The 27945-nt window shown below is 47.9% G+C and overlaps 1 protein-coding gene across 2 annotated transcripts in view; it reads left to right on the top strand.

The window, feature by feature from the left end:
* The window catches only part of N4BP2 (NEDD4 binding protein 2), a 2396815-nt gene that overhangs the window by 460782 nt on the left and 1908088 nt on the right, over window positions 1-27945 (top strand). For both annotated transcript variants that reach the window (XM_069631771.1, XM_069631772.1), the window contains one exon: window positions 11637-11761. In XM_069631771.1, the coding sequence (XP_069487872.1) occupies window positions 11637-11761 (125 nt within the window). The remainder of the gene's footprint in view (window positions 1-11636; window positions 11762-27945) is intronic.

Below are 27945 nucleotides of genomic sequence, written 5' to 3'. Positions count from 1 at the left end.
TAGAAAGACGCCCTTTTCTTTTCTAGTTGGGCCCTGGCATTGACCAAATGCACTTCCCAAGTAAGAAATAGAGTGTCGGATATTATTGGTTGTATTACTTATTTTCAGCTGCACTTTAACATTCAAATCTTCCTGAAATCGGACATTCCAGATCTCATTGGGGGGGGGGGGATTACTCCCGGTTGCCTCTTCACAACCCAGAGTATTAGCATGTGATATATTTCCTCCTTCAACCATATATTTGTAGTGCATGTGAAATTGTCTCCTTTTTGGATCAGGCTGTGTACTAATGATCTATATAAGCATGTTCTTATTAGCTCTCTGAGTATTGCTAGCAGAGTTTGTGTTTACAGAAATGGAACTCTCTCCCTTGGATAACGTTCTCCCGGTGAGTTAGCACTCTGTTACAGGCAGTCTTAGTCAACCGAGCTGGGGATGGCGTAACTGCTTCTCTCTTGGCCCAACAGCCAGCAATCTAGCTTTCAATGCTTCTTGGTGCTAGGCAGGGTGCTTAACAATGTCTTAATTGCGTCCGAAAAAAAAACTAGTGTCTAAGCCTGGTAGCTTAACGTGTCGCCTTCCTAACGTCTGCTCCTCCCAGTCTTCACCACACTACGCACGGGTAGATCGCGAGGGGGGAGGGAGAGATAAATATTGATGGGTTATTTTACAAGAGACTGCCCCCCTCCTACCTGTGGCATACTACTTTCACAGGAAATAACCTTCCAGTATAATTGTCCAAAGTGGCGAAGTGGGGATCGCTCTGCGCTTTCTTGTTGCGTGCACAGAGAGGCTACCGATGAAGGCAGCATAGGTTGTTTAGAATGCAGCAAAGCTTTGAGCGCTGTTTCATGACTGTTCCAATGTCTTACTGTGCATTAGACCGTCAAGCCCCTCCGGGGGTTTCCTGGGCTTCCTGCCTCCAACACGAAGCAAAAACGAGGAGTACAAAGTTCCAATCTGATCCAACAGAGGCAGGCTTAGACGTGGCACCGGACACACTGCAAAGTCAATCCTCCTCACAATCGTCCCGCCAAATGTCTTGAGGGACTCTTATCCTTCCAAAACACTGACTCTGATGCAGATTTCGGGTGATTTCTGTATGTGTAATGCGGTTTTCACATCTCTAAGCTTCCAATGGGGCACAGAGCTCTAACGTACCTTCACTGCTTGGTGGCCATCTTGGATCCAACTTCTTGATTTTAAGGGTAGATTTATTTCCCTTAGAATCATTTAAAGATGAACCATTAGAATTTGTTGTTAGACGACAATTTACTTAAGACAATACTTCTGAATTCCTTTCCTTTATACCTTTGAGAGTGTAGAAATCAGGACTGTAGGCGAAGTGGAGTTTTGTAGACCTTTATTACACAATGTATTAACCAAGGTAGTTGGACTCCAGGTTGACCCCACAGTTACTTCACTGTGAGTAAAAGGCACCAGGAGTTCCTCTTCTCTTTGAGTGTCTCCTACTCTCACGGACCCGGATAGGCCCACCAGTTGCTCTCACTCTCCTCTCCTTCCCCCTGCAAAAAGCAACAAAAACGCCATTAGGCCAGTCCCTTTTATACCTGGGGTTTGGAGGGAAAAAGGGCCAATCGGGGACAACTTCCCTTCCCCCCTGTCTGATTGGTGGGGACCCTAGACACCCACCCTCTAAGAATAGTACTGCCTCCTCCCCACCTCCTCCCTTATTCTGGCTGCCTGGCTCTAGTTTCCCCTCCCTGCTGTCAGCCACACCCTCTCCATTGGCCCCGCCCCCCCAACATTGTGTCTCCCTCGAGGCATGTCTCCCGGAGGCCCGTCCTGCTTGAGGCCCCAGGCTGCCGTTCTGGGTCTGCCCTGCATGAGGTAAGGAGGGGGTTCTGGTTGGCTGCCCCCTATGGGTCCTTGCCCAGCTGTCTGGCGCACCTCTGACGCCGTGCGGTCGGCACGAGTCGGGCTCTCTAGTTCCCGAGCCTCGCCGCCGGAGGCCGCCGAGGTGCGTTGTGCTCGCGGGTCTCCCAGCCGCAGCGCCAGTGAACCCGGTCCTCGTGGGCACACGCGGCGCTGCGGCTGTGAGCACCCGCGGCGCCGCGGCTGCAACGTCAGTACCGTCGCGGGACGCCGACAAGGCTCTCCCTTTAACAGGGACGCCTTCCCGGCGCCCGCGTACGGCGCCGCACACGCCCGCGGCACAGCGGGCTCTTCAAGCCGTGCGTCCCGCTCTCCCTCTCCGTCCACCCTCACATCCCCACAGAGAGTAAGGAGGATTATTATCCCAAAATACCTTGAACGGGCTTTCTTTTGTTAAGGGTTGTTCAGGTTTTATGGTGTTTGTGCCCAGAGCCACAGATCTTATGTGTGGTTCAGATACATCATAATGACAATAAGCCATTACCTGTTTTGGAAACCTTGACAGGTTCTCCCTTTCAAAGGAGAAATATTGTCGCATCCCAGGGGATCTACTCACCACCCTGTGCCTTGTCTCCTCCTAGGTGATCCTCCCGCACTACACCACCCCAAGGTCAGGATCATGAAGCGTCTGTCTTTCTCTGGCCACCTGGGAGAAGACATTAGCGGGGGCTTAGTGAGGGATACGTAGGATTCATCACATTAGTCTCCTATATTATGTAGCAGGAGAGCCAGCCAGGCTTCCTATTGACTAACCAATGTGCGGGAGCTGGCAAACTTTAAGATAGATGGCCTTGTGTTTGGAGTCATATAGACTACAGGAAGTCAACACACAGGTTCAGAAAATGTTGTGGGTCAGTAGTTGCATTACCACATATTGTTGTTGTCTCTTGTGGCAGAATTGTGTCATCTGTCAGGGTATATGGAAGCGAGGAGGACCGCAAATGGAGCCACTGAAGGTTGTGACTCGACATCAGAGTAGTCCTCCATATCGGTTACATCCACCTTCAAAACATGGACATCATCAGATTTAAATTCGGTTCTGGTAAAGAGAACAACTCGGTCAACAATACTGCATGTGATAATCGGCTCTGAGACTACAAATGTATGCAGACATTATGTAAGGAAGAAAACACCAAAAATAAAGTTAAATACATCCTTCTCGGGGGGAGTGTCAGACAGAAATTTTATGATTTGGCTCTGGCTTTCCCTATAGCCCTTCGTCTGGTCATAGCCACACCAAATAGGAGTATCATTGTCTTTTGTTGTAAGCATCTCTATTCGTGCAAGTAATGGAGAGGCTTCTGCAGTAATCTTCACAAAAAGTATTTGCGGTTCTCTGGACATGAGAAAATCTGTCAGCGACAAGAGATTCTGCTAGAGTAGCAGTGGCACTGATTAGCATTGTTTGCTGAATGCAAAGAAGACCCACCAGAGCAAAAGACATCTTGTGGCCGAACACCTGCAAAGGTGCAGAAAGAAGTTCCCAAATCGCCGGCCTTGAGAGCAGTGCTATCTAAAGGAGTCTCTGGATATCCATGGTGGGACCCGCAGCTGGATTATTTTACACTAACGCTTATAAGCAGCATTGGCGTGGGCGAACAAGTGAAGAAAGTGGGGGGTGACAAGTTACCGGACACCATGAGGATGGAGAGTGGCTGTGTGTTACTAAGAAGAAAGCAAACTAAAACAACACTTGAAAGTGACCATCTGGGAGAGAGGGTGAGGGATGGGTCATATCCTAGGAAGAGAGAGCAGGACACAGAGAGTAGGCAGAGGACAACCGTGGATATCCCGGCTGCACCAATAAACTGGAACATAGTGAGAGAGTGACCGTCCTATAAGCTGGATTCCAGAGTGAAGGTTTCCAAGTGTGTAATGTGAAGGCATCGTGGAGTAGTGTAAGGAAGGCGTGGTATCAACAGTAAGACAGACAGAAGTGACCACAGTTCAAGGGTGTTTATTGAACTTCAAAAATCTAATTCTAAATCTACAGATGGGAGCAAGCTGCAACCATCAGAATAATACAAATGCAGTCCTAGTGGTGTCTTGTCAAAATAAAAGGGCCTATACTAATAAATCAATTGCCAATCCTTACTTCTAAATACAAATCGTGTTGGAAACAATGTTATGAAAAAAGAAAGAAGTGTTCAAGAAATGATATGTCAGGATCTTCAGACAGTTGGCCTCCCTTCCCCCAGTTTTCAGCACCGGACCAGGGAGTTCACTCAGGCTTAGCACAGTCTCTGACTTCTCTAGCACGAAGGTGCAGTTCAAACATTAGCATCAGGGCCTTCTGTGCCCAAGTCTCCTTGCCTTTCAAAGTCTCTTCTTTCAGAGGGCATGATACAACAAACAAGAAGTTCCTTTCCTCTTTGGTTTTCATGCATACTCAATTTCTCAGGTGTTTCACTATCCACCTCGGAATCCTCCTCAGCTGGCCCCAGATCCCCTTTACTACAATGTTTGTCAGATTTTCGCGTATATAATTTCTCGGGTGATTTACGATTCACCCCGGATACCCCTCAGCCGGGCTCAGATCAGTTTCAACACAATTTTCAATCAGTCTCCCTCCGCCAGGCTCGGACCGACTCTATCTATTTTGTCATCAACTTGTTTGGCAATATCAACATCGAAGACTTTCGATTGTGCACAGGATTTCGCTTGACCCGTTGCAAGTCCACCTTGATGTACTGTTCTTTTGCCAAACCTTCACCTTTCTTAACTCTCAGCTGGATACCCTACAGAGACTTTTGAATGAGCAACCACGCGGTGCCATCCACTCCGTCAAGGGTATCATATTTCGGTTTCAAAGTTCAATCACTCATCTGTTTTACTCGCATTAGTTATCACATGTGTTTCATACACTGTTCGCCTCAGGGTTCACCATACAATGTGGAAGCTTGCAACCTTGGCTTCAACACAGACCAGTCTGGCATCACCGGCTGTGTTGCTATCGATGCCACTGCTTTGTTGTAGGAGCCAAGGACAGTACCACAGCTGCAAGCGATTCTCCCCACCTTGATTATCGACGTGGGAGAGCCCCGGGTACTTCCGACACACAATACAGGATTCTTTAGCCTTGTTTCCTGGTTTTACGCTTTCTGTTCTTGAGGGTTTGTGAAAGTAACCGTTCCTCATCGAAAAGGCCAAAGGCACTTCCCTCCTTGTGACCCCCTTTTGTTTTGCCATCTTTCTCTTTGTGTTAAACTGCCATCTTGGAACTGCTGCTTCCCTGTGTGCTTTGCCTTGCTCAGTGTGCTCTCGTGCTCTGCCTTTTATCTGTGTGGGGAACTGTAATTGAAGTCAGGTGTGTGTGATATCAGTAATTGTCTGACCCTGCCTGACTGTTATATTGGGACATGCCAGGTATATGGCTTGGGTGTTAGTCCGTTTTCTCTTATAGCGAGCTGTCTGTAAGAAAGTGTTCGTGTTGTGAAAGGGGGGGGAGTTGAGTTCCTAAATATCCTACCCGTAGGATGGGGTAAAGGTGTTATAGGGAAGGGGAAACCGTATTTTTCCATTTTTCCATCCGGTAACCCACCCGCACTCCCCGAAGACCCCACACACAGGTGATCCTCCCGCACTGGTCCACCCCCAGGAACTGGATCCAAAAGCGATGACTGTGTCCGGGCCACCTGGATGACAGGTCCCCGGGGACTAGCGGGTGAGACACATTCTGGTTTCTCACAGTAGTCACAGACAACAGGTTCAAGATTGGTTCGCAAATAGTTTTATTAACTTAAAAGGCATTATGGAGTAAGGCCTAACTTGCCCTATGCTAAGGTGGGATTTCCCTACCTAAAAAAATCTAAGGATGGTCTGTGTCAGGAAGTCCACATCAAATGTTGGTCTGTGTCCAAAACCTATACTTGCCCTCACAACTAACTGTATACAATGTGTAGGGATGTCGGCATCAAAATGAATAGTGTTCAGAAATAAAGTTTAGAGCTTCTTCCAGCCCTTGCCTTATAACCCGCTTTCCCTTCCCCAATTTAAAAACAGTTCACAAGATATCAGGGTTTCCTTCCCCAAGAGTTCAAATCTTCCAGCTTTTCAAAACAACACAATTCCTTGGGGCACTTCCCAGCTCTTTTGATAGAAGTACTTTTCACTGGTTCAATATATAGTTCTGTTTCTTTGAAATCATATACAAGGTTGTTACAAACCACAAGCTTCTTTATGGATACTTTCATTGACTTTTCCATAAAGGGGGGACACTCTGTCTAGGCGCACTTGTCGGACCACACGGTCCGCCTATTACAGGCCACAAGCGATACCCCTTCTTAACTGCTTTCCATCAACAATTGGCCACAGCTTTCCTTTGACAGTGAAGCTTGTTTCTTTCATCAGTGTCACACTCTTCCAACACTTTCACATGGCTTGGTTGGCCACCATGCACTTTGTATTCTTCTGTCCCTTGCCAATACATGTTTCCTCTTAACCAGTTCCTTGAGCTCTTTTAGCTTTGGCTAATACTTGGTTTCTCATCTCATACCCTTCTTGCTTTCCTTTTAGCTTAATACATTTCGTGGTATCTGCTGCATGCACCACCTTTCTTTCACTCCACTCACAAGTACTCAAAAACTTGCCTTTACTCTGTGCAGCATTCCAAAGTGCTTCAGAACTTTCTTTTACTTTGTGCGGCATTTAAAAGTGCTTATTATGACCTTCAGTTTGTTCGATACTCAAAAGTACTTGTTTTGGCATTCAGTAGTACTTGCTATAATCTTTCAGTTTGTTCGGCATTCAAAAGTACTTGTGCACGTTTCCCGGAGCGTTCCGGTATGAGTGTTTCCCTAGTTTTCACTCACTGGTCCTCGTCCTGCTTTCCGGCTTCCATGAGCTTTGCCTTTCCCTTGCGGCAGCCACCGAGAGCACAGCTCGCTCTCCTGATTTCCCACAACGTCTGAGATTCTTTGGCGTGCCACAGCTCCTGCTCTGTGTACCCGATCAGGAGAGTTTCAGGACTTCCAGAACCCCTTCCGACCAACCTCAGCGTCTCTCTCCTGCTTGTCACGGTTGCTGGCTCCTGTGTCTCCAGCTTGCTTTCCTTTTCTCCATTCGGCAAGGATTTTTATATGCATTAGCATTGTTAAGTGACCACAGGTGTGGGTCATTAAGTCCAATTGCCTGACTATGGCGAAACCCATTAAGTGGACGTGCCTGGCTGTTCCACCTGTACACTTCCATAGCCCGCTTCTTCGTCTCAGTGCCAGAGTGGTGTTTGGGGAGGTTGAACTTAATAAACAAACTGGGTATTACTCTGTGTTGCCTCCTCTTCGTCTCAGTGTTGAGGGGTATTTCTGGGGACATTTTGGAGGGAAGAAATGGGAAAGGGCTGACAATAGCCTACAAATGCTTGAGGGACGGAGGGTTCTTTCTGAAAGGGTATAGGGGATACCATGTCTCACCTAAGGACGTCCTCTTCCCCCACTCACCAAGTTCCCTCCACCGTGGTGATCCACCTTTGCATATCCAACCCCAGATTTGGGATCCAAAAGTGATGCCCTTTCCCTGGCCACAAGGGAGGAGGGAACAGGGGGAAAAGAAGTGAGGACACCCTCCGGTCCCTCACAGTAATCACTATAGTATTAGCCTAGTTGTTCGTTTTTAATTGATCAGTACCATTCGATCGATTAAAAATGAACAATTAGGCTAATACATACTGAACATGGGTAGCGGGGGTTGCAGAGATGTCCCCCGTTCCCCATGTCCGGTATGTTTAAGTCTTGGGAGTGGAGGGTGTGTTGCGGGTGGTGTCCCCCACTTCCTCAACATGGGAGGCGGGGGACCAAAAAATAAATAAAAAGGGACCCAGCGGCGTCGGATCCGACCCACGTTAGAGGGACGGATCTGACGCCGCAGGGGTGAAGGGGATGTTGCGGCAAGCAAACTGCTAAGTAGGGTAGGGGGTGGGACTGGGCGCATTCAGGTTGCAGTTTGTTCCTGTTAATTGATTGCATGCAAGCAGTTTTCTTTTGGGCAGTTCTTCACGATCAATTATCAGAGGAACAACCTCAAGACAGCACCCTGGAACATAAGGTGAAGTTGACACATGCATGCACAGGAGGTGCAATTAAACATTATGAGAAGGAGAAAACTGGACTGCATTCTGAAACATGTAGTACGGTTTGCCAAGGAGGCAAAGACAAATAAAAAGTCAAATGTAAACCAGGTGCCTGCAGATACCTTGAATAGTGGAAATCCTGACCAAATAGAGTTGACAAAGAATATAAATATGTTTATAATTGAATTCAGACATCTGAGGTACTTATTTTTCAGCAATACGCCACACGGTGCAATTGTCCCCTTCATTGTTGCGCTAGTTGCCCTTTTATAGTGAATTTTGTATCTAGACTAACTCCCTTTTCCCCATCGAGCAGCTAGATTGATGCATAATGTGGGAGTTCCTTTTTACCAATTTCTAGCCTATGTACTCTGCCAGAGTACGCTGCAGATGGTCATGTGGCATTGACTTCTCCAGCCTCTCCACCAAAGCCAGTGACCTCTCAGATTACAGCATCTGTCGCCTGGTGAGGATCTCTTCATGATCTCCATTATGGGCCCAGTTCTACCTAGAATAACTGATAATAAATAATTTTCTTTTCGGGAGGATGTGCTCAAAGTTGCAACAAATGTCTTACCGAAAACAAACTGTTAAAAATTGTTTCAAACATGATTGGCCATATATTCAAAAGTCTTATGATTAGACACTGCACATGTACTGTCTCTGCGCCCTCTGGCACAGTCCAATGTCATATCTTAGAGACTCTTAACATTGGCAAAGGCCCTGCTTGTTCATTGTTTGTCCATCCTGACGAGGAAGCAAAGTACATATCCTCTGTGTTGTGGATCCAAAATGATCTAGGACAATTCATTCCATTTTCAACGGGAATATTCTTGCACAATATTTGGCAGATTGTAAACGTAAGTCGTGACAAAATATTTCAATTTAAAGAAGCATGCTCTCTAAAGAAAATCTCGTACATAAAATGTGTGGCCAGTATTTTAGAAGTCACAAAGACTTAAGCGATTATGCTCCACTCAGCTCTTGATCAAATTGACACCATGGCTAAAGCAATGGCTCGCTAGTGTCTCTGCATCAACTGGCCTTTTTTTGCTCTTTTTAAATGACTAAATAGCCATAACCGAAAGTAATAGAATTCCAGCTTGCTTTGAAAGTACTCCTGCAATTCCAATGGTTCAGCCTATTGACTGACTGCAAAGATGGGACAACTACCATAAATTGTGACTTGTGAAGGACATATTTGTTGTTCGTATCTCCGGGTAGCATTATTCTTCTGGGTTCTCAACTGTGCATGATTGCTGGTATCCTTGAGGTAGAGTCATTTCAATTAATCACATCTATGCTGAATTGAGCTTGCTTAGCAACAAACCTATCAGTACAAACCTTGAGATTCTTGGTTTCCATTGACAACATTGCAGTAATATTTCACATTAGTAATCAAGCGGACAGCCACTCTCCACAATTTCACTCACTTGTAGGTAGTAGGGCTTGGTCCTGGACAATATCATCTTTTCTAGACACGCACACGCACATACATCATACACTCTCTCTGTCCCTTGTGCTATCCCTCACAAACACTTGCGAGTTACTTAACAAGGTTGTGTGCCTGATCCTGGTGTATCCCTTGGTACTCTGTATGGATAATGCAAGCTGCTCTCAGTTCATGTCCTGGGAAATAAAGGACTGTCTCTTCTTAGGAAATATGTTCATCCTCCACAGATATGACTTTTTTCTGCTTGCGTTTTCTCCAGTTTCACTTAGCCTTACACTAGATTATAATGTTTCTCTCTTCCTCATTGCTACTCTGTTGCCTCTTGTGAGGAACCTGAGAGCATCCTCACGTCTACTCCCCCTGAATCTTCCTCTCAGCTGGTCGGGGGACGGCCATCGCTCTTGGATCCCAACCCTGGCGAAGGAGGATCACCTGGGTAGAGGGAACTTGGGAAGTGGGGAGATGATGTCTTTTGGCGAGATATAGTATCCCCCTTCCACTTATCAAAATGAACCCGACATTCCCCCGCCTTCGTAGACTGTTATCAGTCACTGCCCCTTTTTTCCACCCAAATTGTCTCACGGCCATTTCACCTTAAGACTGGGACGAGGAAGAAACAACTGGGAGTTATGCACACTTCCATTCATTCACACCACTTTCATACTGAGACGAGGAAGAGGGCCTTGGCAGAATTGTAATAGCTAGGCATGTCCCGCTAATAGGGTTAACCAAGGTCAGGCAACTGAAGTAAAGGACTTGGACCTGCAACCATTTAACAAGTCTCAGGTCTATAGAATGAGGAAGAGAAGGTTGGGAGACAGGCGGCCTGGAGAGAGGAACACGGCTTGCAGAGGAGCGGGCTGGAGGGAAGCCATGCTGAGCATGAGTGCGAGAGCGACGCCAGGGCCATAGTTGTATGAAATACATCTTGTGGCAAAGCCAAGGGACTGCCAAGGAGAATCTGAAAGAAATGTTGGGCAATGACCCAGGTATAGCCGGAGCAAATCTGTGTGGGCAAAAACCTGAAGAATATAGAAGCATTACAAAGTGCCTAGGGTTATCAGTTGCATGACCTGTGATGGGTGGACCATGTGGTCCGACAACTACGCCTAGACCGAGTGACCCCCACTCGGAAAGAGGCAAGGAAAGCAAATGTAAAGAAGCTTGTATTTTGCCACAGTTGCTAAAATGAATGAGAAATGTATAAAGGGAGCAACCTATGTGAGCTATTGAAAAGCTGGATGATTAAAGAGTTGAACTGGAACTGTTTTGGAAAGCCAGAAGATTGGAACTGATTGTAGTTTTGAAGCTGGATGAGCTGACATCTTGGGAAAGGGAACTCCTAGACTTTGTGAACTGTGTTGAATTCTTTTGGAAGGGAACCCCAAGGCTTTTTGGAACTGTTCTGAACTTGGGGAAAGTGGAAGCTGAGTATAACCCAGGAGCTAGAAGAAGTTTGGTATTTTTTTCTGCTGACATTCCTACACATTATATAAATGTAGTTGTGAGGGAAAATATAGGTTTTGGACACAGATTTTTTAGTTGAACTTAATGACACAGACTATCCTTTGTTTTCTTTAGGTAGGGAAATCCCACCTTAGCATAGGGCAAGTTAGGCCTTGCTCCATCCTGGCATTTAAGAAAAATAAACCATTTATTCAGAAACTTGAATCTGTTGTCTGTGTCTTACTTCATGATGCCGTCCCACTCTGTATACAGACGGTAAGAAAACCAAAGGATTTTTACATAGATTCCAATAGGAAGCTACTGCTTTCTGCCACTTTATTCTCCGAATCATACTTTACATTACAGTATTTTGTCAGTGGTTGCTGTTTGTGTGTTTCTAAGATATTCTGTGTAAAAATATATATATATTGACTTCTTGAGGTGACAAGTGAAATTGTAATCGGCTTGAATGTAATTTGCAGCTGTGTCTGACAAACGTAACTACTTGATTGCACAATAATCTCAAGATAACAGAAAATCACATTTGTTGATGGAACTATATTACAGATGCATAGATAACTCCCAATAATTGTAAATATTAATGAGCTTATATAATGAGCAACTTACTTTGCGTATTCTTTTGGGTAATCCATTAATTTACTATTATTTTTAAAATGAGTAATGTATTTTAATGTAGCAACACTGAATAGTGCTTATGGAGTGCAACGAGCGGACAGGTGTTTTATATGACTTTCTGTCTGGAACTCATTACAGGACTTTGCTAGAACAGAACCCAGGTGGTATCGTTCTTTGTACAGATGATTACTTCTGCAAAAATGGACAATACCAGTACGATCGAAACTGCTTAGAAGCAGCACATGCCTGGACCCAAAAAAAAGGTAAGAATAAACAGTTTGAAGCTGTCCAAGAGCTTGTACACTAAATTGGTTACTCTATTTATACAGTCACAAATACCATAAACCATTTTTCGGTGCCCTTGGGTAGATTTGATAATGATATAAGTTACAAAAGGACGGTCTTGATACATGCTTTGTTTAGCACAAAGTGCATATGTTGTGGTCCTTTATAGTTTAAAAACGACTTCCAGGAGAAGTCTGCCTGAACAAGCACTTGCTGCTTGTTCAAAGCCAAAAATGTTGCTTTATTTATTTTATTTATATGCTATTACTCTGTGTACACGTGTTGGAATACTTCTCTTGGGAAGACATTCCACAAAATGGCTCACTGCAGGACCAGGACCTGTTTTCGATGGCATATCTACTGTAGCAGAAATACTTTATACGGAAGAGCAACTGATGAGATCTCAATCAAATAGTTAGGTGGCTCCCTGTGAAACCTAAGAACATTATTGAAATATTAGCCACACAGGTTACCCGAGTTGGAAACCGTTTGTGATATGTAGCAGATCATACTGGTGTTCATATGACCCGGGCCAGATAGCAAAGTAGGTGGTGAGTGGAGGAGTTATTGGCTGTATTTAGCCACAGGAGCCATATCCCAAATAAAACTACATAAACCTGCATTGCACAATGTCCCAAAGAAGGAGGAACAGATTACTGAGACCAGAGTTCCTAACATGGTTTATTAACATAAAGAATGTAGTTCCATACACAGAAAAATATTGAAATAGGCAGCACTCTGAAGAGTAGAATGGTACAACATCAGAGAAATGTTCCTTCCTCCCCAAAGACTTACTGCTGGATTCAGTTTGAAGGCAACTAGCAACCTCCGGTCTCCATACACTAAGTAACACCCCTGGAGTGTATGCAGCTCTTTAGCATGCTTTCGCCACGTTCGGTCTGAGCGCGGGTTGGGCGAACTAATGTGTGATGTCAAGGAATTTCTAGAAAGCAAGGGTCCTGAGTGATCACAGCCAGAGTAAAGGTCCAACAAAGTACCTTGCAGCCTGGGGGAGTTGTAGTGCCCCTGAGCACCTTTTTAGTCTTTGATGGGGTTCGGTCATCTGAGACCTGCTTGTGGCTATGTTATAATTTTCTCCAATTCGTTTTGGGTGCCAACTATAGGGTCTTGCTGGTCGTGATGACAACCTACTTGCTGCCACTCTGATGTGAGTCCTAACCCTCTTTTGTTTCACTATCAGATCCTGATACCTTTGTAAACCCAATTGCTTAGCCAATTTGGGGAATTGTGCCCTGGAATGCTTCATCACCTTCAGGGGATAGAGCGCCCATAACTTACTTTACCAAGATTTCTACCAGCCACTCTCTGGCTCCTGTCAGCTTCTTGAACAGATTGTCTGCTATAGTTTTGAGTCTTCACTTAGTTTGCTTCTCTGTGTTTCCCTGTAACCAGCCACTTCTTGCTCTCTAGTGTTGAGCCTGGATGACTCTCCTGCTCTAATCCGCCAAGGTCCTGCCCACCTCCTCCAACCCTTCATCCTTCTGCCCTTTGCACCCCCTCCCCGCTGCTCCCCTCCAACTCCTACCTATCCTCTTGCTCTTCCTCCTCCTCATCCTACTTCTCCTACTGCTGCTCTTGTACTCTCACTACAGAGGAACGCTGTCATTGCCCTCCCAGCTAGAGGAATTCGGCCTCTTTTTCTATTGTGAATAATAAGGTGATTGGGGCAATAAGCACTCTGATTCACTAGCCTCTGGATTTTTCTGATACTGATGGTTCATGGTTTGGTGAACCCACCTGCTCCTGTTGTGGGTATTCCCTCATCCACATTAACTCCAAGGAAGGATAGTTGTTGAATGTTTGAATATGGCCTCTGTCATACTGAGGCTAGGCAGGGGAATACTGGCAGCTTCTCAGGCTGGTATCCCTCCACCCTCGTCTGTGGTGAATTGGCTATTCGCTTTGACCTTGTGAATTTGACTCGCCGCGGCTGTCCCCATTCACTTGTAGAGCCCCAGCGGCTGACTCTAGTCTATTTCCTAACTGCAGTATGTTTTGCTTTGTGACTGTTTGCAGTCCATCTTGGGCTTAGACCTAATGTGCATGGAGCATCGGACTCCATCTCCATGTTTTGACCCAGGGACCCAATACAAATCGTGCAGCAAGTGTCTTTCTCTCACCCTCTGACTGTGCACTTCTCGGAGTATGTGGCCCTGATGTTTCTAAACCAACCGTGCCCCACCCTCCCCCGGCCTGATATTTAGGCGACCCGTGTTTTCTTTCTTTTCATTACCAGTGGTGGGAAGACTGGTAGACCTCTGTCGGGTCCCCCATTTACCGCCTCTAGAAGTTCCATCGTGGAACAATTGGCTACCTCTGCATTCTAATCCCCCCTTTAATACAATTCTCTAGCGTGGATGACCTTTGAATCACGCACACACACGCGCACACACACACCCCAGCTGCTCACTTCAGACATCAATGAGCAATTTCCAGTGTGCACAACATTTGGGGTATGTGTTAGCAGTGAAACATACCCTATGGCCTGCAACTACGTACTCCAGACACATGCGTTGTACAGGGTTAAGTCAGTGCAATGCATGTTGTATGTAGCGAACAAAGGCAAGGTGTGCACGGTCTGCACAACGGCCTGCATTCCCCATTGTGGCTTACTCTCACAAACCCATCTTGGCTGATGGTGTGTTGGGTGGAGGGCAGCATTTATTTAGATGTAGTTGACTCTGTGTGTTAGACCAGCAGGAGTGGATTGTGCGCAGTGCCTTAAGATTCTCTTTGTGATCACACAACATTAAAGGGGGCAGCACTGGGATATATTGTTGAGTCAGTGGCCTCAAAATTCTATCTACTGTGAGGAGGTCACACTAGAGAACCCTGCTTTTAGTCATCCATCAGATGAATTATATCAAAAGTATATTGATTGGTGGTGATGAGGGAAAATGCACTGCACATCCAAAGAGTATCTCATGAGTACTGTATTTCTGTTAGCTTTCTGTGCATGCTAAAAAACACTAATGGCAGTTTGTCGGGCCACTTGAGGGCAGTCTCTGTACAGAGCTTCACTGAACCTGGCAACAACCGATTAGATGTTTTTCCTTCTTCCAAAAACGTTTATTTAACATACTGTGGGAAATGACATATACATGAATACAAAGATCACATTTCAAGAGGACAACGTGACATGTGGTACAGAATGCCATACGTTCAGCACCTCAGAGTCCCACCCGCCATAGTACTTTAGAGTCTTTGAAACCAAACACTGCCTTACCAACCAGCTTCATTACAACAATGAAAAGTGTCCCATCCGTGGGGGTGTGCCCACTACTTTTGGGCAGTTTTCCGCAAAGTCAATGAAGGGCTTCCAGATGGACACATATTTGCTATACCTCTCCTCACACAATGTTTTAATTTTGGCCGCCACCAGGATGTTCCATATTTTTACCCACCACATCTGGACCACCAGGCCCGCCACAGATTTCCAGTTGCGAGCGATAGTCAGTTTAGCTGCCAATAGGAAGTGCCCAATCAGGTTGGCCATTGGACCCGACAGGGTGACTATCCCATCACCTGCATCACCTAGTAGCACCACTCGGGTATCCATGGGAAGAGACACCCCCATGACATCCTTGGTTTTGGGCAGCACATCTAGAAGAGACCCACCTTCCCACACGTCCATACCATGTGAAAGAGAGAATCCACTGCAGTGCAACCGTGCCAGCAGTTTGCTTAGTATTCAGCCGACATGCAGTGAAGCCTCTCCTGGGTGAGGTACCATTTGTGACAGAATTTGTAGGAAAATTCCCTATCTGTGACACATCTGGAGGATTTATGCATTCTTGCCCATATTCACAACCACGCATCATCCTCTATTGGCTCACCCAAATCATCCACCTACTTACTCATATATGGCAAGCGCCCCACTGGGTTCCCTGTGTCAAACAACTTATAGAGTTTTGTAGTGCGTGTGCGAAAATGAGCTAAACAACATGGCGCCGGTGCGCGGCCATTTTGGACATTCACTTCCAAATCGTAGTGAAAGTCTACGATTCTGCGAGCTCAGTTAGGAGGCAGACATGATTTCTGCAGCAGTTGCAATATTTTAGTATGAAGTAGATGAGTTTACTGTGTAGGATAATCTTTGCATTGTTTGCTCAAAGATGAGCCGAGTTGGGAGTCGGAGATGTGCAGGTGCATTGATAAGGGGTGCTGGGAATGAGAGCGCGAGACAAGCTGGGTTTTTGCACTCTCCAGACTTTACCACTCTTGCCTCCCATGCTTGCTGTCTGTCCTTCGGCCGGGGGCAGTGGTCAATCTATGAGGGGCGGGGATTTGTCCCTCCTTAAGATGTGAAGATCCCAATGAGGAGATAGAGAATTGGAACCCCTGTGTTGAAGTCTCTCTGAGAGGGAGGATGCTCTGCTCCAGACCCTGTTAGTTGAGACGTGATCTCTCTGCCTACCTGCCTTGGGACTGTGTAGTGTTGTCATGGCTGAGATGAAGCTTTGTCTTACAACTACCCTAGTGGTGATGTATACTTGTTATGTTCATTCTTGTTCATGTATCTATGTGTAATCCGTTGCATTTATTGTATAGTTATATGTATGCTTATGAGGTGTGAATAAATGGCCTGTAAAGAGTCCATCATTTTCTAGCTAATGGTCTAAGTGTGCATTATTGCCTTCCTGTGTCCAAGAACTTGTATTCCATGTAAAAGGGTAAGTAATTCTGAGGTCATACACGTGTCTCAAAAAACAAAACAAGTTGTCAGACCCAGCCATGAGAAAACCCAGTGAGAAAACCCCTGCGAATAACCAGTTCCAGAGCATTCAGTGGCCCCACCTTTCGTGGGCGGGTGCGAAGCCCAATGTCTCAATTACACATAGCGAAATCACTCAAATCTCCTACTATCACACCCTGGTTGTTCCACATAGGTGTAAACGGGCCCACCCCCAGAGCCGTGCCCCATCTGCGGTGTGCCCTCCCCATATAGTACAGTGTGTTTGCTAGTTGTGGTTAAGAGTGAGAATCTGCAGTTTGATATCCTGGGTCTCTTCTCTACATATGGGAGATGAATTAACCTCACGGTCGATTGGGCTTGCTCAATTACTTTCCATTTCGGTTGCTTAGTGGTGTCGCCTCAGTTGACCACATGCCAATCATGTGCTGCTAAATTGTAGCGAAATACGTTAGGGACTCCTAGACCACCCACCCCTGTGGGTCTCAATAACGCACTGCTAGAAATTCTTGCCCACTTATTTCCCCACATGAATTTGAGAAACCTCCCCTGAAGTCTGCATCAAAGATCCTAACCGGCAGTGCGAAACTAAGGTACAGTAACCGATAGATAAGATTAATTTTAACCGCAGCAATCCTGCACAATCAGAATATTTCCTGCATGCCCCACCTATTTAAATCATCAGACATCGCCTGGAACAAAGGCGGAAATTGCAGCGAAAAACCTCTGAAAACCTACTCTGGATATGTACACCTAGGTAACAGATAGAATCCTGGGGCCAGAGCTCCAATCAGTGACCTTTCTTGGGGACTCAAGGAAACATGCAACCCATGCGACATGTCGAAGTTAATTTTGAAGTCGGAGACCCAATCAAAATATGCTAGTTCCCATAATAGCGGAGTCATTGAGGTGCAGGTTTTGGCGAGTGAGCAGGATGTCATCTGCGTAGAGCGAGACCTTGTAGTTTACCTCCCAATCCCCTCTGTCTGCCTTGGCTCTAATACGGCAGCCAAGTGGCTTCATGCTCCGCGCAGACATCAGTGGGGATAGCGGGCAACCGTGCCTCGTGCTCCTATTTATTGGCAAAACTAGACCACAGCCGTCCATTAACACAGAGGGAGGTTGATTGGTTCTGATAAATGGCCATAACCCATTTGACAAACCCAGGGCCAAACCCAATTAGTTCTAGAACCCCCACCCCGTTAAAGGCTTTATGGGCGTCTAGCGCAATGATTCTCACTTCCGCCCCGAGCGCTGCCCATCTATAGCAGGCCACGGACCCACCTCACGTTTTCATGGGTGCTACAACCTGTAATTAACCCTGTCCGATCACCATCCATAACCCTGGGGAGAACCTCCATCAAGCGGCGTGCCAGAATCTTGGAGGAGAGTTTCACATCTTTATTGGTAAAGGTGATGGGGGCGATAGGAATCGCACAGCTTCGGATCCTACCCCGGCTAGGAGATCATTACAGTCTTGGAGGCACCCATAGAATGTGGTGGGGGCACCCTCCCATACAACAAAAATAAGTTGTAGAGATCCACCAGTGGGGGAACCAGAAGAGGGTGAAACATTGTGGGGAAGGGCGCTGTAAACCCATCGGGACCAGGGGCTTTATTTTTCAATGTTTTAATCACCCATTCCACCTCTCCAGATCCAATCGGGACTTCTAAAGCCTCCCGCTCTTCAGATGTTAGCTTTGGTTTGTCTGCGGCCCTCCTATATTGGGCCTGAACTGCAGCTTGACCATCCTCCCCACGAAACACCTCCCCGAAATGAGCCTAAAATATTCCTCAGCTTATCAGTGTTCCCCGCTGCAGCACACCCTGTCCGTCCCGCAGGGCCAACACTGCATTTTGATTCTGAAGTTTCTTTAATTTGGCTACCTAGACGAATGGCCAGATTCCCATTTGCGTGATAAAATTGTTAGTCTTTAACATTGCCTGGGCCTTCTTATTAGCAAGATGCTCCTCAACCTTCTAACGTGTCGCCCAAGCCATCCGTGACCCCGTCCTCTTATGTTCCTGCTCTGCCTGTTCGCTCTCCCTCTGCAGGCTCAGCCGGATTAGTTGCCGTTCTCTAGTATATGCTGCACATTTACTAGATAGTTCTCCTGAAACCATTGCCTTCATGCCGCCCGACAGTATCCCTGTGTAAGGGCCTGAATTACTGTTATCCTGAAAATAATTAGCTATTACCTCACCCACCTCGCGGCACACTGAGTCCCTCAGCACCGGTTTGTACAGCATCCAAAGTCTCTCATGCCTACCCACAATGAACATGGTAATCAACACCGGGCATGGTCTGATAGTGTACGGGTGCCAATGTCCACCCCACGCACACATAGAAACAATGCACTGGGAAACAGCACAAGATCCAATCTGGAGAAACCCCCATAGACCTGTGAATGGAAAAAGTAATCTTTCTCCTCGCCATAAGTCTCCAGCCATCTACTACCTGCAGTTCTTGGAGAAGAGACCCAAAGGATAGTGCATGCTTGTAATCTAGTTTGGTAGCAGGCAGGGTTTTGGCCACCAGAGGTTTGGGCACCAGATTGAAATTGCCCCCTATCAAAATCTGCCCCTCTGCAAAGGCAAGCACATGAAGAAGAACCCTTTTCCAGGAAACCCATATTGCCCAGCATTAGGGGCATACAGGAAAACCAAAGTGAACAGGCCGTTCCCAGAGCAAGCACCTCATACACACAAATCTTCCCTGGGAATCTCGTAGGACCTTAATCTTGGATACCGGGAGCGCTCCCGGGGACATCCCTAGCACGGCCCTGCTCCGCTTGCAACTCAAAGTCTTCCCGCTTATTTGGCACGGGAAGAAAGCACGAATCCCCAAGGTGGTAATGATGGACAGTGCGCACCTGGGAGGGATATGGGTACCCAACCTACGACATTTCTACGCAGCGGCATAGTTGACGCACGTCCCCGCTTGGCTTGCAACGGATGAGCTCCCCTGATGGGTAGACATATGTGAGAAACCAAAGGGTGTCTCAGCTACTAGTCCTCAGGGATCTCTCTCTCTCTCCTTCTTCTCCTTCTCCTTCTCCTTCTCCTTCTCTTTCTCTCTCAGGTGGCCAGGGCACGGCCATTGCCTTTGGATCCAGACCCTGAGGGTACACCAGTGCGAGAGGATCACCTGGGTGAGGGGTCTTCTGGGAGTGGGGGTGAGGCAACCGATGGTGAGAAGCGGTATTCCCCCCCCTGTCCTGTGCCCATGAGCCCTCCTAATTCATAGGGTTCTCTGATGTTCTAACTCCTGCCCCCCCCTTTCTACACAAACACTGGGCGGAGGAAGAGGGCGACTGAGAGTAACAAGTCTAACCCTTCTACATCTCATTGGACATGTCCCGCTAATCGGGTCAGGCACTTGACTTTAACTACATACACATGACACCCATTAGCTCTCCCCACACGGATACAAGGCGGAACATAGAGACACACACTGAGCAAGGTGGAACACGAGAAGCAGTAGAACCTCCGGGCCGAAGGCGAACCTACTGGAGTATAACAGATCGAGGGACGAGAACCAAGTGTAAAGGAACCCGGGCATACCCTCCTGGAGGTCGTTGCCTCCAAAGAATCATGAGATACGTGGAGAAGGCCAAATCCCAGACAAGAAGACTGCATTGTATTGAAAAGGTGCCAGCGACCCTCCTGGGTGAACAACAGAGTTGGGGAGGCGAGGCCAAGCCTGTGGTATTAACCTTGACTCGTGAATTGAAACAGAAAAGACAAAGGCATGTACACAGCCGGTGAGTTGGTGAGCGACACGAAAGACTGGTGTGTGTTTGAGAGATTGAAAGTGCAACAACATATCTCATAATTGAAGTCTGCACGTGTGTGGATGAGATGCGAAGAAAGGCAGACCTGTGAGAAACTTTTAATTACTCACAACTATGAAGCTAGCGATACAAAGTAGCAGTGTGGTCCGGCGAAAGGAAGTAGCCCATTTGAAAGTCTCAGCGGAAGCTGAATTGTGTGTTACAAAGCGATAAGGTGAATGAACTCTGAAATGCGTAATGATTAACAATGATCCTGACGAAAGGAGAAGTGACAAGGTGAAGATTGAACTTTTGTGCTTGTGATACTGAACTACCCATACCAAGAGACACTGGGGCAAACAACACAAGAGTCTGATTAAAAGGGAAAGTCAAAGTGGTCCTGTGAAGGTCTATGGTAAAAGCTTTGCACATGCAAAGGTTTTCGACAGGAGAAAAAGGTCTGAACCCGACTGACGGAGTTTGGAAGTGTGATAAGTTAGGGGAAGGGAACCCCTAACGAATGTGAACCAAGCTTGGGTAAGGGAACCCCTGCAAGTGCTCTGTTTGAAAGCCTGATCGAGGGAGACCTATGTGAACTTTTTGTTGAACTGTGAACTTTGTGGAACTGTGAAAGAACTAGTTAATACTGGATGAAGTGATTTAACGTGGAAGGCCAAGCAGGCCTCGATCCATGTTTTTGCAACAACCTTTGCTTTGATAATCTGAGCCAGTGTGTCGTCCTACTTATGGGGACCGCCTTACTTTGTGCTGTCCAACGTGGGAAGGAGAGCTAACTCGGTCACATTGATTCTTTGTTACAACACTGATTTTCCTTTGCATACATATCGCCCTCTCAACACTACTCCTACGTCCCGTCTCCTTTCCTCCATACTTATGGGACTTTCCTCCGTCCTGTGGGACGGGACCGGAGCACTTTGTAAAAAGCATCCAAAAATGTTGCAAAAAGTTTAGTCCTTCCTCTCTTTCTGCGCAGGGCCCGGCACGCGGCCGTAACCCCACCCATCTCAGCTCCACCTCATGCATCGCCCATCTGTCCTTTTCTCCGCTCATTTGAGAATGGACGCACTTGCATCCACGGAAGATTTTCTTCCCTTTTTTCCTCTCTGGCTCTCGCTACCGATTGTGTACTAGTCTGTCTGTCATTCAAACTAGACTTTCCAGATTGTTCATCATGTCACTGATGTTTCGCGAGGGCGGACCCCCATCCTCTTTGTCTCGAGTGTTTGGGTCCGGACCACCGTTGGGACTCTTGTTTTTACTGTGATTCCCTTTTGGTCCGGGCACTTCAACATCGGTTGGAGCGCTGGGAGGAGGTGTTTCGATGCGCTCCTTCCTTGCATTTTCAAGCTTTTATGGCCGAAAAGAAGAAACGCCCAGTAAGTGCTTTACTTTTTAGAGCACCCCGGACGGGAGATACCTTTCCGGGCTCTTCCCGAGCCGGGAGGAGCGTTAGTCGCTCTGTCACCGGGGATTTCCCTGAGGTGCCTTCTGGGCCTAAAAATTATACCGGAATTTTCTCAGAGGGTCTCCGTAAGGGGCCTGTGGATACCGGAGTACACTCCGAGGCCCCTCCAGTGGGGGCGGCTTGTAGACCCAGTTCTACTGAGTCGTGGGGTACCGGAGCTAGCTCTGAGGCCTCTTTATTAGCTTCTCTCAAAAATAAAACCGGGGTGCGCCACGAGACCTTGGTTGGGCTTGGTGTTACCGAACGGATGTTCCAGGTGCGTACTTGTAAGGCTGTTACCGGACCTGGGTCTGAGGTCCCTCCTACAGAGGCTAAAGTTACCAACATTTCTGAGAGTTGTTTCTCACCGTTCCTGCTCTTGTGGCGACGCCAGAACTGTTGAGGGGGCAAAGAAGGAAAGTTCTTCTTTGACCGGCAGTGCAGAGGCCCTTCCTGAGAATGCTAATTTGGCTATTGGTATGTCGCAGAAACATTCCATGCCTCATAGTACCAGCTCTGCCTTACGTAAAGGCTAAAGTTAAGACCCCTGATCCATCGACGGGGGACCCCTGCCTCACTTACTCACGTGCCGCAGTTCCCCTCAGGTGATGGCAAAATGGCGGCCGTTCCCGCCACGACCACGGCGGCCATTTTGGGTGCTTCCCTTACAACTACGCCATCTGCCTCAGGTGTAGGGCTTGGTTCTGTGGGTGAACATAAAATTCCTTGTGCGTATCCTTTTCGCTCAGATGCCCCTTCCGCACAATGTTTTGTTGCCTGTGGGGTCGACACCTTTGATTTTTGTTGACACTTCAGGGGACGGGCCTGTGTGGCAACCCTCCCCGTTGCGTCCCTGGAATTATCCTCCTCATGAGAGGCCTCCTCCACTAGCTCCAAAACAGTCCCCGGAGGATGCCTTTTTCGGCAAATTGCAGACGCTCATGCGTACCGACTCCATGAGGAAATATTTCAAGGGGCTTTTTAGGGAGATATGTCCACCCGTGCCTCCGGTGGCTCCGCCGGCGCCGCCCGTGCCTGCGGTGCCTCCCCTGACCCTTCCGCCATTGCCCCCATTGTCCCCTCTGGACAAGGCAGTGCCTGACACGGTTCAGCAGGATCCTGACCTGTCGGATGAGGCACATGGCGATCAGGACAACGAGGACCTGACCCGCTCTATTAGAGCTTTTCATGACCGGGTACTGGACATGATGTGCTTTTTGGACTTTCCGGTGCCCGAGGCACCCGCTCTGCAGGAGGGTGTGCTTTCTGGGGCGTTCACCCTGTCTCCTTTGGAGCGTACCGGCCTGTTCTTGTAGAAGGACATTTTGGCTGAGGTCCGTAGGGTCTGGGAAAAGCCACACTCTGGACTTTTCGTCAATAAGAAAATTGACGCGCGATACAGGCTGCATTCTTCGGAAAAGGTGGCCCCATCGTCTTGTCCGCCCCCCTACTCCACAGTGGTGGCTGCGGCCACTTTACAGTCCAGGCCTGCAGCATCCTCTTCTACGACGGTTACTCAGGTTCTGGGGAAGGAGGACAAGCTCCTCGACTCCCTTGGGAGGAAGATTTTCGCTAACTCGGCCTTGCAGCTACGGCAGGCCAATGCAGAGCTAGTGTTAGCGGGGGTGAATATGAGGATGTGGAAAGGTCTGTCGGAGTTCGAGGAGTTCATTCCATGGAGAAGCTGGAGGACTTTAAGGAGGGATTGTCCTATGCCAGGGTCTTGGTCCAGGATCTGCTGGAGGCTGCGGCTCACCACGTAGACACTTCAGCTCGGGGCCTTATGCTGGGAGTTGATACCTACCGACAGGCGTGGTTGCATGCCACCAAATTTTCAAAGGAGGTGCAGGACAAGGTGTTGGACCTTCTGTTTGATGGTAAGGAGCTGTTCCATTCTACAATGAATGTGGAGCTGACCAAGACGAAGGACAGCACCCAGACAGCTAAATCCTTGTCAGTCCTAGTTAAAACTCCTTTTAAGCCTCAGAGACTGTTATCGCAAAGCCGGCTCTTTTCTGGTTTTAGAGGTTTTCTTTGGGTAATAGCTGCCGGAGGCAGCAATGGACTCGGGTTTTTCTCCCGCTCCTCAGCCTCCTCCTCAGGTTCAGGTGGCAACACCACTGAAAAGCCTACAAAATGAGGGTTCTCCGCGCTCGCACGAGACCCTGTGGGAGGACGCATTGTGTCTCATTGGAAGGCGTGGCAGACCATCACCGAAGACAGGTGGGTCTTGTCAGTCGCTCGGGCGGGCTTCCGCTTATGCTTATCCCCTACCCCGCCCTTCAACCCTCCTTTCCAGCAGTCGGGGTCGTCCTCCCTAAAAGCTGAGATTCTGAAACTTCTGGGTCTCAGAGCTGTGGAACCCGTTCCCCTTGGGGAATGAGGGGAGGTTTTCTACTCCCGGCTGTTTATGGTCCCCAAACCCAACCAGGCTGGCCTGCGCACCATCCTAGACCTTTCCCAGTTCAATCTTTTCCTACCCCAAGAGAAGTTCAAGATGATCACGCCCGGCCAGATACAGTCCTCCTTGCAGATGGGCGATTGGCTCAGCGTGGTGGACCTTCAGGATGCGTACATGCATATTCTGATTTGGAATCCACACAGGAGATATCTCCGCTTCTCTGTGGCAGAGGAGCACTTCCAATTTTGAGTGCTTCCTTTTGGCCTCAGCTCGGCGCCGCGTGTCTTCACGAAGATGTCGGTGATCGCGGCCTATATTTGTCTGCATGGTAGCCATGTGTATCCGTATTTGGACGACTGGCTCTTGCCCAGCCCGTGCCCTTTGAAAGCCGCCTGCAATCTTCAGTCTCTCCTCCAGCTCCTGTTCCACCTTGGGCTGTTGGTGAACTGGCGGAAATCTTCCATGACAGTCTCTCAGGACTTGATTTTCCTGGGTTTTCTCTGGAACCCGATCGACTGCAGAGTGTACCTGACCAGGGACAGAATGGCGGATCTGTTAGCCACGTGTCAGATGTTTGCACAGTCAGAGAGCATGTCGGCCTGGTGATTCCAGAGGCTTCTGGGTCTCATGGACTCGTGTGTGTTGGCTCTTCCTCTTGCCCGTCTCAAAATGAGGCGGACGCAGATGGCTCTTCGGAGTTCTTGGCTTCAGGCTGTGGATCCGGACTCCAAGTTGATAACGATTCCGGCTTCCATGAGAGCAGAACTGGACTGAAGGGGCCCCTGAGGGACGCTCGTTTGTGGAAACAAGGCACAATCACCACACACGAACTGATGCACCAGACACAAGGTTGTATTCCCAAAATCTAGGGTTTATTGCAATTCAAATAGTCTGTTGGCCAACTGGTCCCACGCCCCGCGACGTGTGTCTACCAGACCTCGGGGGGACGCAAGAGAAAGAAATTCGTACAACAGTTACATATATACAAAACAAGCATCTAGTAATCAGTAGTCTCACAACTTATACCGCCCCTACTGCATTTCCTTTGAACTAGGCACGATGATTGACAATGGTGACGAATATGACACCTTCAAACATTCATTTAGTAACAGTTTGCAATTTTGTAAGCTCACAGACATAAGTCTTTGTTTTAAAGAACACAATGCTTCTGTTTCTACAAGCAAGCTGTGCGTAGGGAGAGACACATTCCAGGCCTTGCTATCTCCTCGTTTCTATTCGTGTACTGGGGGTCAACTTGCTCTTCAGGGCTCTACCGGGCTCAGGAAAGGGGGGCCGCAAAGAAGAGCATAATTCAAGTCCTTTAATGTTCGCTCTAGTATTTCCACTGTGCTTACCGAGGCTAGCTGGCACCTGCTGTACTGATTAGAATGCCTTGCTGCTCACTCTCCAAGGATATGCGAGGGAGGGGACCGGGCATTTCTGTCTGGGTTACTGCGTTATGTTTCAACATGCCACTCGCAGCCTTGCATTGTGCACCAGTGAAGCAGAATAATATTTCAGTAAAGCAGTTTTACATGAGGCAAAAAGGCAACGTTCGAGAAAACAAGAAGAAAACAAAATGGCGATTTCAGTCACCTTAAAATGGCTGCACCATGGTTAAGTTTTTGCTACACCTTTCTATTACTAAACACATGAGGCGGTTGGTCTTCAGCCAACAAAGTGTAGTGCCTCACGATCGAGGGGGTGTCAATTCTTTCTGGACTGACAGAACTGGTGGTCATCTTTCAGCAACCTGTCAGTAGGGGCGGGGTTTCAGGACCCAACCCTGATGGTAACGGTCACGACGGACTCCTCCCTTCTGGGGTGGGGTGCGACGTTGGACCTTCTTCAGGTCTCTGATCTTTGGTCGCTCCTTCACATAAATCATCTGGAGCTTCTGGCGATTTTCCTAGCGCTAAAGGCGTTCAGACCGATCATTGCTAACAAGGTGGTCCGTAGCCGCACAGACAATGTGGTGTCGATGTATTACATCAACAAGCAAGGGGGAACCAAGTCTCCCCCCCCCCCCCTCGTGGACCTGTCCATCCAGATTTGGGAGTGGCCGGTTCTGCATGGTGTCAGGCTACTTGCAGTGCACATCCCGGGCCAGCTGAATGTCACGGCAGGTGCCCTCAGCCGGCAGACAATGGTCAGCTACGAGTGGGAGTTGAAGGCGGAGGTCCTCTCATGGATTTTCCTGCGTTGGGGCACACCGGAAGTGGACCTCTATGCTACAACGGCAAACAAGAAGCTTCCTCTGTATGCCTCCAGAAGTAGGCTGGGAGCCTCCTCTCTGGGGGATGCTCTCGAGATTCCATGGCACAACATGAGAGCTTAAGCTTTCCCACCTCTGCCTCTAGTTCACCGGACAATTTGCAAATTGAAGTACTCAGTGAATTGTTCTCTTCTACTCATAGCCCCGTGGTGGCCGGCCAGGTTTTGGTTCTCAGAACTTCAACACCTGTCGGTGTATCCGCCGATCAGGGGTCATGGTAACCTAATCTTCTTCACCAGGGGCAACAGCAGCTGTGGCACCCCTCCCCACAATCGCTCAGCTTGGCGGCATGGTGCCTGAGTTCAAGTCTTTAGAGTATCTTGGCCTGTCTGCGAATAACATGCATATTATCCAGGCAGCCAGAAAACCCTCGACCAGGTCCCAGTACAGAAGCAAATGGCTCAGGTTCTGTCATTGGTCTTTAAACAACCAGTTGGACCCAAGGGAGGCTACAATTGACACGGTACTGTTCTTTGTATTCTACTTAGCAGAGTTGGGCGTTCACTTTCTGTCATGCAGAACTTATCTGTCGGCGGTTTCTGCTTACCTATCTACGGACCAATGCTCTTACTGTCTGTCTAACCCAGTGGTTAAGAGGCATTTTGTAGGCTTGACGCATCTTTATCCTCCGATTCGTAGTCCGCACCCGACGTGGGATCTAAATGTGGTCCTGACAGCGCTGTGCCATAAACCTTTCGAACCAATGGCCACGTTGGACCTCAAGCACCTGTCATGGAAGGTGTCCTTTTTGGTCGCCGTTACTTCAGCAAGGCGTGTGAGTGAGCTCCAGGCTTTGTCGGTGGAGCATCCCTTCTTGGTCTTTCACAAGGATAAGGTGGTCCTAGGGACAAATCCTACTTTCCTGCCGAAGGTGGTATCTGAGTTCCATCTGAACTAGTCAATTTCCCTGCCAGTCTTTTTTCCGAACCTTGCCTCAGAGGCAGAAAGGGTTCTGCATTGTCTTGATGTTAGAAGGGCTCTTAAGTTCTACCTGGACAGGACATCCGAGCTTAGGAGTTCTTCTCAACTGTTTGTGACCTTTGGTAACCCACAAGGTAAGCTGGCCTCTAAGGTGACTATTTCTCGATGGATCGCTGCCTGCATTACGGAGTCTTACACCGTCCAAGGGCTGAAGCCTCCTAAAGGTATTCATGCACACCTGATGCGGGGCAAGGCAGCCACGGTTGCCTTTCAAAAATATGTCCCCTGGGAGACCATCGCAAAGGCTGCTACTTGGGCCTCCCCTTCTGCTTTTTGTAAGCATTATTGTCTAGACATGAGCTCAAGATCTGATGCTCAGTTTGGTCAGGCTGTGCTGAAGAAACTTTTTCAGTAAGGGGTTTTTCCATCCACCCATAGTTCCAAGGAGTGCTTGGGAATCTCCCATAAGTATGGAGGAAAGGGGACGGGACGTAGGAGTATAACCAGGTTACTCACCATAGTGATCACCTTACTCCTAGTCCATAGTCCCCTTTCCTCCATAAACCCGCCCGCCGGCCCTCTAATAAGGTTCTTCTGTTATTGCTAAGAGGTC

This window comes from Ambystoma mexicanum, chromosome 6q (genome assembly GCF_040938575.1).
Source record: "Ambystoma mexicanum isolate Mex_15411 chromosome 6q, UKY_AmexF1_1, whole genome shotgun sequence".
Classification (NCBI taxonomy): domain Eukaryota; kingdom Metazoa; phylum Chordata; class Amphibia; order Caudata; family Ambystomatidae; genus Ambystoma; species Ambystoma mexicanum.
This window is presented reverse-complemented; position numbering and strand designations above follow the sequence as displayed.